The sequence below is a fragment of the Sapajus apella genome, unplaced genomic scaffold (genome assembly GCF_009761245.1).
Source record: "Sapajus apella isolate SASKATOON/1434 unplaced genomic scaffold, GSC_monkey_1.0 scaffold5, whole genome shotgun sequence".
NCBI lineage: Eukaryota > Metazoa > Chordata > Mammalia > Primates > Cebidae > Sapajus > Sapajus apella.
Window position 1 is genome coordinate 10251252 of NW_022436945.1, and position 17144 is coordinate 10268395.

Below are 17144 nucleotides of genomic sequence, written 5' to 3' on the forward strand. Positions count from 1 at the left end.
GAATACTGTGGAGTAAAGGTATGAGAAGCAGAGGGAGAAAAGGTGAGTGAGTTAACTAAGTTCCCTTTAAAAATGGTGACTACAAGAGCGCGACGCGGCCCTCACTTCCGGCGGCGCGGCCCTCACTTCCGGCGGCGCAGGAGGCGCCTAGTGAGCCAGGGTGGTGGCTGATCCCGCGGGAAAATTCTGAGCTGTGCACCTCTGGGAAATGAAACATTCGTTCAGAAGAAGCCTGTAAGCTCTCATACATACACATTTTGTTATTCACCATGAGGTTAGCAAAGCCTAAGGCAGGTATTTCGCGGAGCTCAAGCCAAGGAAAGGCCTGGGAGAACAAGCACAAAACAGGCCGGCAGCGGCAGAGGTGGGGCATGACTATTCGATTTGACTCCAGCTTGAGTAGACTTAGAGGAAGCTTGGATGACAAACCCTACAAGTGTACTGAATGTGAAAAGGGTTTCAGTCACAGTTCAATTCTTTTTCAACATCAGAAGATCCATACTGGAAAGAAATCCCATAAATGTGCTGATTGTGGGAAAAGTTTTTTTTTCAGAGTTCTAATCTCATTCAGCATGGACGGATCCATACTGGGGAAAAGCCCTACAAATGTGATGAGTGTGGAGAAAGCTTTAAACAGAGCTCAAATCTCATTCAGCACCAGAGAATTCATACTGGAGAAAAACCCTATCAGTGTGATGAGTGTGGCCGGTGTTTCAGCCAGAGCTCCCACCTTATTCAACATCAGAGAACCCACATGGGGTAGAAACCCTACCAGTGCAGTGAATGTGGCAAATGTTTCAGTCAGAGCTCTCATCTGAGGCAGCACATGAAGGTACATAAAGAAGAGAAGCCTTGTAAAACTCGGGGCAAAAATATCAGGGTGAAGACTCACTTACCCTCTTGGAAAGCTGGTACAGGAAAGAAGTCTGTGGCTGGTCTTCGTTAAGTAAAGGGCTTTTTGACAGCTTTTTGAGCCCTCTTAAGAAAAAGTAAAAAATGAAAGGAATCTTTTTTTAGAAATAGAGATGCTTTATAGTAGATCACTTAAATACTGGATCTTTGCTAGTGTGAAAACATTGGGAATTTAATGACATTATTGGGCTGCAAGAAGTTACGTGAGTCCAGCTACCCTCATTTCTTTTTTATATGACGTGGAGCAGAAAGAACTGAAAATACGTTTGGAGGGAGTATGACATCCTTGTCCTCATTTGAAATTACTTCTGTTTTCAAAAACCATCATGTTTTGCAGATACATTTTGATAAAAATCATCATGTTTTGAGGATATATTTGTGAATACAGGCATGCCAGTGATTACTCAGTTTTAGGACTTTTCTGTGGAAGAAATAAAAGGGAGAAGAAATTATTCTACTAGTTTTGAAGTTCTGCAACAGATAAGATTTTGTTTGTAAAGTTTTGCAGTATATTAACCATTGGTTTATAAGTATGACTCAAGATTCAAAGTATTAAAATGTATTCAAGCTCACAGATTTTTAATAAGTTAGGCCCATCTATATTAACTATTGTTTATTTCTTCCCTTCTCCTTGTGGACAATTGTTAATTAAAGGAGTAAGAATTTCCCTGTTGGTTTTTTCTTTTTTAAAATCAAATTTTTAGTAAGAGATACTGTAGAATCCAAATGAGAACTGAATTGGACCTCAAGTCTCCAATTCCTACTAATATTATTCTTTGTGATGGTAACTGCTGTGTCATTTGTTTTCCACAAGTTGGAATGGATTTATGTCGATCCATCCCCTTGCCCTTGACCTCTTCTGGCATTATCTTGTGCTCTGACAGACTGAGCTAGCCTTTTAGATCTACAAGAGTAAACAAACTATTTCACCAAGAAAAATCTCAGCATGCTTCCTGCTAATTAAAAATCTACGATTTACACACCTCCCTGCCTTCAAGACTGTGAGATTAGATAGCCCTGCTTAAATGTTTGTCAACAGCAAAAGTCATATAATGTATCAGTGCATTGTAACTCCTTTAAATTTAACTCTTTCTATGTTACATGAATTGTTTTAAGGAGTCCAGCAAACATGTTTCTTCACTTCCATCAGAATGGTACCAAGTGTCAGACTCTGATGAGCCTCCAGTTCAGGTTTTTAATTTCCATTGAATGCTAACATTTTTCTGATTTTTTGATATCTTTTATAATCATATCAGTTTCTGCTGTATTAATGACAATTATTCATAAAAATAAAAAATGAAATATTTTGTGTAAAAAAACAATGGTGACTACAATGAGATACCATCTCATACCAGTCAGAATGATCATTATGAAAAAGTCAAAAAGAACAGGTGCTGGCAAGGTTGTGGAGAAAAAGAAACACTTATACACTGTTGGTGGGAGTGTAAATTAGTTCAGCCATTGTGATAAACAGTGTAGTGATTCTTAAAGACCTAAAAATAGAGCTCCCATTCAACCCAGCAATCCCACAACTGAGTATATAGCCAAAGGAATCTCAATCATTCTGTCATAAAGACACATGCCCGTGTATGTTCATTGCAGCACATTCACAGTGGCAAAGACATGGAATCAACCTAAATGCCCATCAATTCTAGACTAGATAAGGAAAATGTGGTACATATACACCAGGAAATACTATATACCCATAAAAAAGAATTGAGCTGATGCCCTTGGCAGGAGCATGGAGGGAGTTAGAGGCCATTATCCTTAGAAAACTAACAAAGGAACAGAAAAACACATTCTGCATGTTCTCACTTACAAGTGGGAGCCAAATGGTGAGAACACATGAATACACAGAGAGGAACAACACACACTGGGGCCTATGGGAGGGTGGAGGGTGGGTGAAGGGAAAGGATCAGGAAAAGCAACTAATAGGCAATAAGTTTAATTCCTGGATGATGAAATAGTCTGTACAAAAAATCCCTCATGACATGGTTTACCTGTATAACAAACGTGCTCGTATACCCCTGAATTAAAAAAAAAAAAAAAAAAAAGCCAGGGATGCTACCCAAGGAGGACTGCTGAAGGTAATGCCCCAGCATCTGGGGAGAGGCAGCCCCTGGGGGAATATATGCCTCAGCCCCTTGGGGAGTATATGGATATATGGAGAGGCAGCTTAACCCATGGTTATCAACTACCCATGATAGGTCCTGACACAAAATAATTTTTTTTCCTGAAACAGAGTTTCACTCTTGTTGCCCAAGCTACAAGTGCAATGGCATGATTTCGGCTCACTCCAACCTCCGCCTCCGAGGTTCAAGTGATTCTCCTGCCTCAGCCTCCTGAGTAGCTAGGATTCCAGGCTCCCGCCACCACACCCAGCTAATTTTTGTATTTTTAGTAGAGGCAGGGTTTCATTATGTTGGACAGGCCGGTCTCAAACTCCTGACCCCCTCACGTGATCCACCCGCCTAGGCCTCCCAAAGTGCTAAAATTACATGCATGAGCCACCATGCCTGGCCGACACAAAACAATGTAATTTTCATGTTTTATGTCTACAGTCTGACTGAGCCTTTATTACCTAATAGAGAAATAAATCAATAAATAAGACCTGTGCATGGAGATCCATGCATGTGCGATAAATGCCCTCCTTGTCCTGGCACGGGACAGAGGACCTCGGCTTGATACTTGGTGTTTTTGTTGCCATTTTGAAGCCTATAGAAATAAGGCTAAAAGATGTCTGCTAAGTTATCTGCTGATTGATTGATTGATTGATTGATTTCTAAATAGGTCCATGGCATAGAAGAAAGACTTAAAAAAAAAAATCATGGATCTACTTCTGTTTGTCACTAAAGACCTAGTTTTTTCCTAGCGAACACATGAAAAGATTGACTAAAAATAATTCTTGATTTTATGACAGGCTATTGAAAGTCAAATATATCTATGATGTATAAACATTTTCATTTACAAATTAGTCAAAGCTGGGCCTTTCTAATTGTTAGCTTTGGAACAAAAAGGAACAGATTGACTAATAGTTTCTCTGTGCCGTGGAACTTTGCAAATCTGTATTTAGTCTTGACATGTGACATATATGTGTTGTGCCCATATCAAAATAAGCTATTAAAAATAGTTTTGGAAGACGTTCATTTTTAACCACTGAAAAAAGGACCATAAATGTGTGGTCATTAAAGTCCTTATGATGGATGGATATGATTAAATTAGAAAAACTTACCCCAGAGCAAGGAATTTTCTGTCACCAGTCCTCTCCTGGAAATGGTAAATTTCATCCATTTGACCCCGCTCTAGAAAGCAACCCAAAGTGAGAGGGACATAGACGAAAGGCCTGTACTCACAGAACTTCACAGCCAGGAGACTTCATTCAGTGCCTGTCAGCGTGCGACTATGGACTACCTGAATCAACTGAGCTGCGTGTAGATATTTAGGTTTCTGCACCTCTCCTGTCCCTACAGGAACAGAACCTCAGAAAGAGGAGAGAGTGGAGCCTGAGAAGCTGCCTTTGAGCCTGCACTGCTGGTGGTTTTTACTTAGGACAAACTTAGGACAACTTCCCTGTTCATATGTTCATGGTATATAAATGACAATGCTAAGCACCAGAGAGAAGAAATAGCTGCTCCAGGTGCACGCAGAACCAGAAATCCTAGCCCTCTAACCTAGTGGTTTCGTACATGTACACCTAGCTGTCTGACTTTGGTGCCTGCTTTGAATGCCAATGGATAGTCATTTCCTGTGGATGGGAAAGGAGAAGATGGCATACGTTCAGACCCAGAGTGTGCTACAGTTCTTGGTCTTTATAACAACAAACCCCCTAAAGAATGAGAAACCGGGTCTCCCTCAGCCTAGAACTTCCAGCCAGTAGTCCAAAGTCCAGGCACAGCTAAGGCATAATTGGGGGGTTGTGGGGAGGCAGTGGTGGTGTGGTCAGCACTCTGAAAGCCTCCAACTCCCCTTCCCTTCCCTGGATGGGTGCCTCCCGAAGGATGCCTTCCAGGAACTATTTAAGGGCCTGGCTTAGGCCATGGAAAGATTCTTCCGTTTTGCCAAATTGAGGGTTACCAGATGACTGTCATTACTGGAATGTATTTATGCAAAGATTGCAGATACTCTGTTCTGAAACAGATTTCTTTTGTATTTCTGATTTCTTGGACTATGTACTCTTCACTCTCAATTAGCAAGAAAAAATAAATGATGTGAACGAGGTGCTGTCCTGAAAAGAATCAGGAGTGAGATTTTAGGCATTGGCATCACTGACCAAGCTCAGGGTGTTGCCAGAAGTGAGCTGGATTCGTTGCTAACTTAAGATGTGGCAGGGCTGTGGTGAATGGTCACTGTGAACCCCAGCACTAAGCCTCTGAGACCTGGTAGGCCTAACCCTGGCTCCAGAGTTGGAGGAGGTTCTTCCTGTCAGCCTGACTCTAACCTGAACTCGCTGGGCCACATTGGGCATGTCGCCAGGGCTGCCTGGGCCGTGGCACCTTGTCTTTAAGATAAGGGCTAGAGTTAGTCAGAGCACCACAAATTGAGCTTCACGGAGCTCCAGACTTCCAGCAGTGTGTGCCTGGAGGTGGGGGGTGGAGGGCAAACCAGAGAGGAAGCATTCCCTTCCCCCAGTCTTGCCTTTAAGGACAGTAGCTTTGCGTCTAGGTTTATATATTTGTGTACATGTAAAGTTTTCTTTGACACAAATTTTAAAAGTTAAAGATTGACCACCAGTGAACTAGATATTTTATTCTAGTTGTGGATTAGAAATTCCTGGAGCATCTTCCAAAATACAGAACAAAACAAAAACACACATCTCTTCTCCACCTCACTCCCCTACCACTCTGCCCAAATATCCTGCCACAATAGGTTGTCAGTGAGGTCCCAAACATCAGGATTTCTGGATAGTAAATGGCCGAGGAACCCCCAAAGAGCCTGACCCCTGACCTGGTGTTCCTCCCCAGGCATGCCAGGGAAGAGCAATGTGGCATCTCTGCGCCAGGCCCCCGGGCAGAACGGCACCAGCTTCCATGGCTGCATCCGGAACCTCTACATCAACAGTGAGCTGCAGGACTTCCAGAAGGTGCCAATGCAAACAGGCATTTTGCCTGGCTGTGAGCCATGCCACAAGAAGGTGTGTGCCCATGGCACATGCCAACCCAGCAGCCAGGCAGGCTTCACCTGCGAGTGCCAGGAAGGATGGATGGGGCCCCTCTGTGACCAAAGGACCAATGACCCCTGCCTTGGAAATAAGTACGTTTCTGCTGCTTGATAGTTGAGCACATACCTGAAAGCCTCAAAGCCAAATCGAAGGGAGGGAGGGAGGAAGGGATGGAGGGAGGAAAGAAGGAAAGAAGGGAGGGGGGAGGGATGCAAGGAGGAAGAAAGGAAGGATTGGAGGGAGGGAGGAGGGAAGGAGGGAAAGGAAGGAAGGAAGGATGGATTGGAGGGAGGGAAAAGAGGGAGGGAGGGAGGAAGGAAGAAAAGAAGGAAGGGAAAAAGGAAGGAAGGATGGATTGAGGGAGGGAGGGAAGGAGAAAAGAGAGAGAAGGAGGGAGGGAAGGTAGGGAAGGAGGAAAGAAGGGGAAGGAGATAAGTTAAGCATAGGGAGGGAAGGGGGGAAGGAGGAAGCATGGAAGGGAGGAAGGGAGAGAGGGGGGGAAAGAGGATGAGAGGGAGGAAGGGAAGGGAGGAGGGAGGGAGGGGAGGAAGACAAGAGAGGGAGGGAGGGAGGAAAGAGGGAATGAGGGGAGGGAGATAAGTTAGGCATTAGCACTCTGTCCCTCCTATTTTTTCAATCATCCTCCATTCTTATATCACCTTCGTCCAGTCTTACCTCCTCTTCTGAGCGCATTCCCACTCCTGTGTTCCCCCTCTCTGCAGATGCGTGCATGGCACCTGCTTGCCCATCAATGCATTCTCCTACAGCTGTAAGTGCTTGGAGGGCCATGGAGGCGTCCTCTGTGATGAAGAGGAGGATCTGTTTAATCCGTGCCAGGCAATCAAGTGCAAGCATGGGAAGTGCAGGCTTTCAGGCCTGGGGCAGCCCTACTGTGAATGCAGCAGCGGATACACAGGGGACAGCTGCGATCGAGGTAGGTAAGCCAGCCCTGCCGGGCACCCCCGTCTCTTGTCAAAGCAAGAGGATCCTGCCTCTTTGAAAAGAGAGAGAGAAGAGGTGAAAAAATGGGAGCAACAGAGACAGAGAGAGGGGAGTGATAGGAGAGAATACCGAGTCCTCGCCTTACTTGCAGTGCTGCTATTGATTTATTTTTAAGTGTTGTGAAGGCACCAGATGTGAAATGTCCTAAACTTCCACCGCAGGATTGTACACAGCCTTCAGATGCTTCTCACAACTTGATTTGCTGTAAAAGAAATATTCCTTTTTACCTGATAAAGAAGCACACTTACTTTACGCCTCTCTTACCTTTACCGGCTGTTCTCATGCATATATATTATTAATTCATATTCTGGCACAGAGAAGATGGTGCTAATAATTCTGCTCTAGTTTTAGTACAAAATGACCTTCGACCTTAGAACGGACTGATTTATCACAGCAAATCGTGTGGGTGAGAGGAATGGAAACAGGCTGACTTCTTAGTTCACCTTCCTCCTCCTCCTTTGCGTGATCGGAGCTCGCCTTGGCTCCAGCTGGCAGGGATTTCGTTTTGTGTGTCAGAGGGACGAGACAAGGGAACACGTGCCTTTGGAAGCCTTTAGCAGATGTCTCTTTTTTGAACTACATACTTCATACTGGGGTAATTTATGAAGTTAGTGGAATGTTACTTGTATTAAGTAACAGACTGGATAATATTAAACTCCAGGTCTAATAAATTAAATTGCATACTCTCTGAAACTGCTCCCTGTGGTAAACAAAACCAGCTGTTTATAGTGTAAAAACAGAAGATGTATTTTTTTTTCCTTTTATGCAATGAAAGAAAAGATTTAATTGTCACTGAAATAGCATTGTATTTGTGGTCTACATATATAGCATTCACTTTGTTGAAAATAAAGAACAAAAAGAAGTATTTTTCAAAGAACAGGAGGCAGTACCACCAGCTAATAATATGTAATGCAAGTTACAAAGGAGAAACAAAGGCATTATCTCCTGAATTGAGTTGTGGGTTCACAGTCACTCCGCAGGACTTACAGTGACTGTTCTTTTTTTTTTTTTCTTTAAATACTTTAAGTCCTGGGGTACATGTGCAGAACGTGCAGGTTTGTTACACGGGTATACACGTGCCATGGTAGTTTGCTGCATCCATCCCCCCATCAGCTACATTTGGTATTTCTCCTAATGCTATCCCTCCTCTGGCCCCCCACCCCCTGCTATCCCTCCCCTAGACCCCCACCCCCATACAGGCCCTGGTGTGTGATGTTCCCCTCCCTGTGTCCATGTGTTCTCATTGTACAATACCCACGTATGAGTGAGAACATGTGGTGTTTGATTTTCTGTTCTTGTGTCAGTTTGCTGAGAATGATGGTTTCCAGCTTCATCCATGTCCCTGCAAAGGACATGAACTCACCCTTTGTTATGGCTGCACAGTATTCCATGGTATATATGTGCCACATTTTCTCTATCCAGTCTATCAGTGATGGACATTTGTGTTGGTTCGAAGTCTTCGCTGTTGTAAACAGTGCTGCGATAAACATACGTGTGCATATGTCTTTATAATAGAATGATATATAATCCTTTGGGTACATACCCAATAACGGGATTGCTGGGCCAAATGGTATTTCTAGTTCTAGATCCTTGAGGAAACAGCACACTGTCTTCCACAATGGTTGAACTAATTTACACTCCCACCAACAGTGTAAAAGCATTCCTATTTCTCCACGTCCTCTCCAGCTGTTCTTAAAATGCTTGTGCTTTTTGTTCCTTTCTAGAAATCTCTTGTCGAGGAGAACGGATAAGAGATTATTACCAAAAGCAGCAGGGCTATGCTGCTTGCCAAACAACCAAGAAGGTGTCCCGATTAGAGTGCCGAGGTGGGTGCACAGGAGGGCAGTGCTGTGGACCTCTGAGGAGCAAGCGGCGGAAATACTCTTTCGAATGCACTGACGGGTCCTCCTTTCTGGACGAGGTTGAGAAAGTGGTGAAGTGCGGCTGTATGAGGTGTGTGTCCTAAACGCACTCCCCAGCAGCTGTGTCTGAAAAATGTTGTATACTTCTTGACCATGTTGGACTAATTCATGCTTCATAGTGGAAATATTTGAAATATATTGTAAAATACAGAACAGACTTATTTTTATTATGAGAATAAAGACTTTTTTTCTGCGTTTGAAAAAAAAAAAAAAAGAAGAAGAAATGCTTGAACTCAAGCTTCCCCTATGCTGGAGAAGTATGAAGAAAGATATACCTGGAGGCATTAGAACAGCGAGGGGAACCGTCGCTACTCGGGTCCATCTTTGTAACATGCTGAAGACAAGCAGAAGCACATGCACGAGGGGCAGAGGAGCGACTGTGCGCTGATGTGAAATTGCCCAGAGCACAAAACCTGTGTGTCCTCCTTCACATCAACGAAGTTCACTAGGACATACCAAGCACATGCGTGTGAATAAGGACGCAAGTCAAGGCAATGGAACTCCAGAATTCACAGACAGAACAAATGGATGAGAAATACTTTGTGCAAAATATAAAGTGTCCTGAGGATCTGGGTTCCATTCATGAGAGGAAATGAAAATGCTAAAATAAATTGTATCTTCCTTGTAAATGTCAGCATGTCCGCAGAAGCAGCACACAAAAGTCTTTATCTACCATTTTCCAGTATTAATTTTTTTGTAATATAAATGATAAAGGAGATGATAAAGAACCAATAGATTATTGATAAATAAATTAGTAATATGATTTTTTTTTGTTTCTATGAGTTCTAAACAGCCCTATACAGTATTCAGTTTCCATGAGAAATATTTATTGTATCAAAGTACATTGTACTTAACATTTTAGGCCATCCTTTTACTGTTCCTTGATGCTTTAATATATATTAATTTATGATTATCCTGATATTTTTGTACATTTTTCAAACTTAAAAATCAGGATTTTTTTTTTTTTGGCATTAGTACTAACATAGGGTTTTATCTTGGGATAAATATGTGTTGGTCTGTTTGTTGACCTTGACATCTCATCACTGATGTCACTGACCCGCCGGCCTCATTCAGGCACCTGCAGAGAGCGTGCAAAGACCAGGAGAGGAAAACACAAATCTGTATATGAGATGGTCATTGTACAGAAAGAAGTGGCCGCTCTGCAGCATGTCCTCACAGAAAAGAAATGGTGTGTAGCAATCAACACTAGAAAGTAGACCTTTTGCAAATTAATATGCCCTTGACCTTTTTTGCCCTTTTCTGGGGGTGGGGTGGGGATGAAAAGACTGTCATGTCAAGAACTGTGATTTTTTTTTCCCCCAAACAATAAAACTCCTTAATTAATGTTCCCATGTTAACATGTTTGCTGCTAAATTACAGTGTAGAATTGATAATGATTTATAGTGGACTGTGCTCTTCCCTCATTAAAATCCCAGGGTGCCCTGTAAAGATGCAGATGTTTCTTCCTGAAAACTTTTTTTACAAAGAAAATTAGATGTACATGTATAATTCAGTGTGCTTTGTCTCTCTCCAGACTAATGTCAGTTCCACTGCTGATGTTTGTAAATTAAACAGATATTTACTTCATTAACAGCTTGGTGGTTTTCTTAGAAATTGCACAACAGGCCACTCCTTAAGAATTAATCAAAATGAGAAAGAACAAGGGAGAAAACCTATACCTTTTTGTTGCCAAAAATTGGTTTGAGATTCACATGTTGTTATTTCTGGGGACTGATATTGGAATGGCCACATAAAAGAGATGGATATAAAAACATACTATTTGCCTGAAAAAAGGTATTCAATTAATTTTTTCAAAAATTGTAAGATGAAGTCTAAGATGAAATATTTTTGTTTTTGTTCTTCTTTGGTCCCGCCTCCCCAATAGAACCAGGTGGAAAACAATAAAAGACAGCCACTCTTAGGTCAGGGTTGGTGACTTCAAGGTGTACTATTCAGGACAGAGAACAAAGTTGGCTGGGAGAAATAATCCTCATCCCCCATGATAAGATGTCTTTGTTTCCTTGTAAACAACAACAAAAAAACCCATGCACACACACACACACATGCATGCACACACTCGGTCTCTCAGACTCAGACATTCCAACCATTTATTCATCATTGTTTAAAAATGTCTAAATTTTAATTATAGAAACAATTATGTAGCTACTGTAAAATATGTATTCCCATTGATTGCTGCTTTTTTCTAAAGGGTTTAAATCATTCATTAAACAAAGAAACATCTGTGAAGATGATGTGATTTAGATTTGCGTTTATAGACATGTGTTATCCACCTAGCCACTGTTTTTTGAGTGCTTCTTATATGCCAGGTACTATGCTCAGGGTTTTCTATGAAATATCTCTTTCATCCTTATAAAACTCTAAGATTATTGTGCTTCCTGCTTTACACATGCATACAGGGCTCATAAACAGAAGAGCTGGATTCCACCTCAGTCAGGTATTTCAGACCACATTGTCTGTAATTAAGGCAATAGCTTAGTAACTACCACCTCTACTAGGGGACTTTTAAGCCTTGGAGACTTATTCCACAGCCCAGTGATTTTTTCCTTCTTGATTATGTAGGTTTAGGCAATCCAGACTAGAGACTTTACGTTTGCTGTTTCATTTTTTAAGGAAAACAAAAGTGAAACCTTCATAGCTTCCAGATTTTGTTATTTCTCCTTCGTACTTATAAAGACACAAAATAAAATGATGGCTGTCTGGGATATGAGCTGAGTAAGCAAGTTTGTTAAGGGATTGTTTGCCTTGAGATACAACTACCTTCTGTATATGCACCATTTTTAAAAAATTCTATAGCCAAATAATTACCAGCAAACGATAAATTGAGGGTGATCATATTATAAAAGTTTCCTTTCTTAGAAGGTCTTGCCAATAGGATTACTTTAAATAAGAAATTATTCTAGAGCATATCCAACGGAACTCCATGTATTACAATAAACAAAAATTTTCATGCATATTAGAATCAAAGCTACTACCTGCAATAATGTGCATTGTAATCTGAAATGATAAAGTGGCTAAACATCTCTAATGTGTTTAATTTCAATTCTCACATGAATGAGGCACCACATGAGGTTTTGACATGCATTTGATTTAAGATGTGTTCATTGAATAATAACCATCTCAATCCTTGGAATTTGTTTTCACTACAGATTTTCTGAAATTATTTCTAAGCAATATAGATGAACCCCTATTTTTTAAATAGCTCTGAGCATTTTCTCTGTTGGGTGATTTGCTTTGTCAGCAGCAATTCTTTCTGGAGAAATGATCAAAAGACTATTGAAACTGATTCAGTACTTAAAGATCTCCAGCTTTATGGTGTCATCTACCTCAAAGTGACCATTATTTTAAAAATAATGTTTGTAAAAAAGGAAGCTATAAAAGGATATGAAGCTTCACACAAAGATTTACATTAAGTACATAAAGCTGTGTAAAGTATGTAAGTTATCTTCATTTTTACTTCTGTGTAGTGAAAAATCAGTTATTAATCTATCATGTACAAGAGGCTACACTAAATTTTGATACACAATTCACATGAAACAGACATTACTTCAGCCATTTTAGAGTTTACACTCTACGCAGTTGGGTTTGAAGTTGAAGTGGGTAATAGACGTTATACAAATGTTCACACTAATACATAATTCTAGATTGTGATAAGCACCCTGAAGGAAGTTATGGGATACTAGAAGAAAGAATGGCAGAAGGATCCAATTAAATATATATAAGGAGGTTCGGGGATGCCTCTGTGAGGAAACGGCATTTAAACTGAGTCATGAAGGATCAAATCGAGTCCAGGATGGAGGCAGATGGAAGTTTGTGTGGGGACAGGGGTTGGGAGTTCATGCAGACAGAACAGCCTGTGTGTAGGCCTGAGTAAGAAAAGAACTCATGTAGTCAAGGAAACAAAAGAATTCCATGTGGCTGGAATGAGGAATACAATTGTTTTTTGTGTGTAACACAACAGTGGCCATTTTCAGGATTTCTTAACGCACCGTATAGTCCATATGTGTCTTTTGAGCATCTGTTTGCAGTGAGGTCTCAAAACATCAATTAGAAGGGATTTTCATTTTAGAATAGCAGCTAGTTGGCTGTGCCTAATTGTAGTTCCTCTAAACTTCCAAATGAAATATTTCTGAGGATATGGAAAATATAAATACTCGAAGTAGCACTGAAAGTTAAGAAGAGTAGTGAATGTTCACAAACTGAAGACTGATAAAGCTGGATAGAAGAAAACAACTGCTGGCCAATTCATGCTTTGAATCTCATGTACATCTTCCCTGCCCTGTTTATACTAAGACCAGAGGATCGGGAAATGAGTCAACTGGAAATATAGCAGAAAATCTTGTGCATTAGATGTCAATTAAAATCCGAGTTTTAGTTACATCATGGTGACAGCATTGGGCTGGGAAACCCCAGCCTTCTGGCCTCCAACCCATCCTCTACTCTGTTGAATGAAAACAATGTATCCCTCTAGATTATCTGAAAAAATGTCTCTAACTCCCACTGTAGGATAAAATCTAAACTCTTTAGTTTGGTATTCCAGATTCCTCACAAAGTGGTCTTCTTAAATCAGCCTTAAGTATGTGCTCTTAGATTGGCAAATTCTGGACTGGAATGCCGCTTTGGAGATATGAGATTCAGCCACATACAGGTGGTAGTTGAAGCTAAGAAAATGGGTACGTTGAGTTAGAAACACAACAGAATGAACTTAACCAGGAAACTAACCCCACTTTAGATGATACATCTCTGGAATGTAGTTCCAGAATAGAAAGAAAGAAAGGGGAAGTTTTAATAAAGTAATGGGGTAGTCACTGGCTGGTCATGGTCAAGGAATAATAGACTGCTCTCTTAATAAGTCTGATAACAAAAGAAGAGGGAGTGGCAGCTGGAAAATTTGGTGAGGTCACAGGGTTGTCATTCAATGAATCAGTAAGTATTGATTTATCACCTATGGTCACAGCTTGAGAAGCAGTGGGGCAAACACTTGAGGTATACTCTGGGGATCATCCTGAGATCCAAGCTGGAAGAGCAAGACCAACCTGAATCATCCCATACATGAGCTTGTTGATCAATGGAGGTAAAAATCAGAAGCCACATACAGTGAGGTTGAGGAAACAGGTGCCTGAGAGTAAGAAGTCACAAAATCACCCAGAGTTAAGAAAGCAATGTCTATGCAAGAATTCTTTTCCCAGTGGAGTTCTCTGTTGCTTTCCTCCTCCTTTCACAAAGGGGATATAGCATTTCTCAGGGCTTTGGCCAGACACATAAAATTCAGCTGAGTGGAGGTATCGCCGTTGGCATTTGGAATTAGATCTTTGTGTCAGTAAGTGGCCAGCTGAATTTATATTCAAAAGAGAATCAAAAATTTAAAAGCACACACAAGAAAACAGGGAGTGGGGGAAACAGCCACAGAGGCCATTGTCTAGAAAATCTTCTATCATTAATCTTACCCTCCCTTCTTGATGTGGCTAGAATCATTTTCATTGTTGTTTTCACATAGATGGTGTCAGAGAGAGTAAGTGACTTTCCCGAGGTCACACAATCCAGGTCTCCTGACTCCAACCATAATGCAATATTGATTTCACTGGAATTGAAAGGCAAACTCCATAAACATCCCCATGAGATAATGCTGGAGGAGAAAGTTTCTCAAGGGTAGTTATTTTGGTTTTTAAAAATGTCCATTAATCGCACTCACTTTCCCAATAAAAACACATTTTTAAAAAATATCTTCCACTTAGTAAAGGAAAACAAAATAGTGCTTTTTATTGGAATTTCCTTCCAAAAAATGAAAGTGGAGGTATGGAATTTCATGGTTGCTTCAGTATTTTTGGTCATTGTTCTCATCAGATAAGCCTTGATTGAGTGAGCTGACCTGGAGCAACTGAATTCTGTTGCTAACATAGTCACAAGGACAGGACCAAACACACCCTAGTCCAGTTAAATCAGTTGCAAAGTCACATCCTTGGACTTAATCCAACTCAAAAGATATTCTTTGTAAGGAAAAAAGAGACAAGTATAAAAAAACTATAGAGGAATTTCTATTTGCATGAGCATATCTTATAATATGCCTTAACCATAACCTCAGAGGCCCGTGTTATCTCAGAAAGGAGAAAGATGAACATCTTTGAATTGCCTAATCTTGCACTTGCTTGATCCTGCTTGGCCCCTGCTCACAATATTACCATTCAATTACCTCCACCACTCTCAATTACGTCTTGCTTTCAATTACATCTCTAGATTGATTTTTTTCTTTCTATTATTCTGCGTTAGCCACAGTTCTCCTCTGATGTTTGTCAGCTCTTTCACGGAACTCTGAATGAACAGGAACACATTTCTGAATGACGCGCACAATACCCTGTTTGGGAAATAAATCACTTATCATTTGGCAAAAAAAAAAAAAAAAAAAAGGACCTGCCGGTCTAACAGTTGAGTAAATGAAGCAGGAATCATAGGAATCATTATATCTGTTTCCTCATTTAAACTTGTTTTCCTTTTTCCCCTTTTCTTGTAAATACTTTCATATTTTAGAAAATTGGCACACAATTGTATCATTTGAAAAGATAGCCTGAGAATGAAGAAGTGGAGTACAGCAATTCACGTCCTGCTCTCTCCCAACTGGGCACACCCAGGAGTCAAGAGGCCCAGGCAGTGCAACTGAGTCAAACCCAGGGCTGCTGCTGTGGACCCTGATGTACACACATACACACATGCACAGACACACACGCACACATAAACATAGGAATGTGCAATGATGTAGGAATAAAGGAAAAAAAGTTGCTCAAAGAATTGACTCATTTCCAAATCTAAAAGGTAATAGTTTATCATCTCCTTCACTTGAATTCTTTTCCTTTTAAAAGCAGAATCTCAGTATATAGAAAATCAGTTTCAGTATGGGACCCAACCAGGGGGTCCGTAATGGGAAAAACATCTTTGGACTGAGAACAATGGGGAAGTTACCTTTCTAAGTTCTTTTTCTCACCCCAGCTTAGGTCTTCTTTTGCTTTACAATGTAATACAAGTGTGTATCCACCCAATTTCTCAGGAGACACTAGCATGCCCTAGTCAGTCTCCTATGGACAGTGTGATGTATCTACCAGAAAAACGTCAGGACCAAAGGACTTATCCTGCCAGCTTCTGGCCTCTCCCAGTTGACAGTCCTCAGCTCTCGGTCAACTTTGGAATTAACTGGATAAAGGGAAGCATCTTGCCCTATATCACACACCTTTCCTAGAGCAGTGTGATGCAGAGATATAAATATCTGACCCCTCTCCCCAATTTGGGATATTTATGAAGGGCCGTCCCAGTTCACAGGTCCTCATGGGATCAGCTGAAACCTTCTTTAACACAGCATCACAGTGCAACTTTTACCTCTGCCCAAGTCTACTTTCTTTTCTTTCATCCACAGGTGGTGACGTCCAGAGCACTCCCTCATAAACCTCATGCACACAGCATCAGTGTCTTCAGGAATACACCTGGAATCCTCCTGTCTCTGAGTTGCATAGAAAGTGGGAGACTGCAGTGAAGAAATGAGCTGTCCTTTTGAGATCCAGAAAGCAGCAAACTTATACCTCACAGGGAATTCGGGAACTAAAAACATTTTAGGGAGACATGAGACATCAACCAACATATGTAATATGAACACTGGTTCAGCCCAGAGAGGCAGGACAACCCAAGCAGGGAAGGGGGTTCCAGGTGATAAGTAGATAAAAGACAAATAGTTGCATTCTTTTGAGTTTCTGATTAGCCTCTTCAAAGGAGGCAATCAGATAAGCATTTATCTTAATGTGCAGAGGGGTGACTTTGAATAGAATGGGAGGCAGGTTTACCCTAAACAGTTTCCAGCCCGACTTTTCCCTTTAGCTTGGTGATTTGGGGGCCCCAAGACTGATTTTACTTTCATATTCTCCCCCTTTTCTTTTTTAAAATATTTTGGAGAAAATGTTTTAGAAGAAAATGAGTCTCTGCTCTCAGTTTGATCTCTCATGGCTAGGATGTTGTATTCCTAGATGAGTAGGTCTGAAGTTATTAGGAAAGCTCAGTTTTTAGCAGGTTGTGAAGTCTCGTGTCCTATGAAAAGAAAATATGAAGAGGAAGGGAGAAAAACGACAAACAAAAGGCCACATTACACTGAAATC

General features: G+C 41.1%; 1 protein-coding gene across 9 annotated transcripts in view; it reads left to right on the forward strand.

Annotated features, from left to right (window-relative positions):
* SLIT2 (slit guidance ligand 2) overlaps positions 1-10585 on the forward strand; it is a 381892-nt gene extending 371307 nt beyond the window's left edge. For all 9 annotated transcript variants that reach the window (XM_032273416.1, XM_032273409.1, XM_032273421.1 and 6 more), the window contains 3 exons: positions 5874-6162; positions 6793-7004; positions 8797-10585. In XM_032273416.1, coding sequence (XP_032129307.1) covers positions 5874-6162; positions 6793-7004; positions 8797-9038 — 743 coding nt within the window. In that variant the 3' untranslated portion in view covers positions 9039-10585. The remainder of the gene's footprint in view (positions 1-5873; positions 6163-6792; positions 7005-8796) is intronic.
* Positions 10586-17144: the final 6559 nt, after the last annotated feature.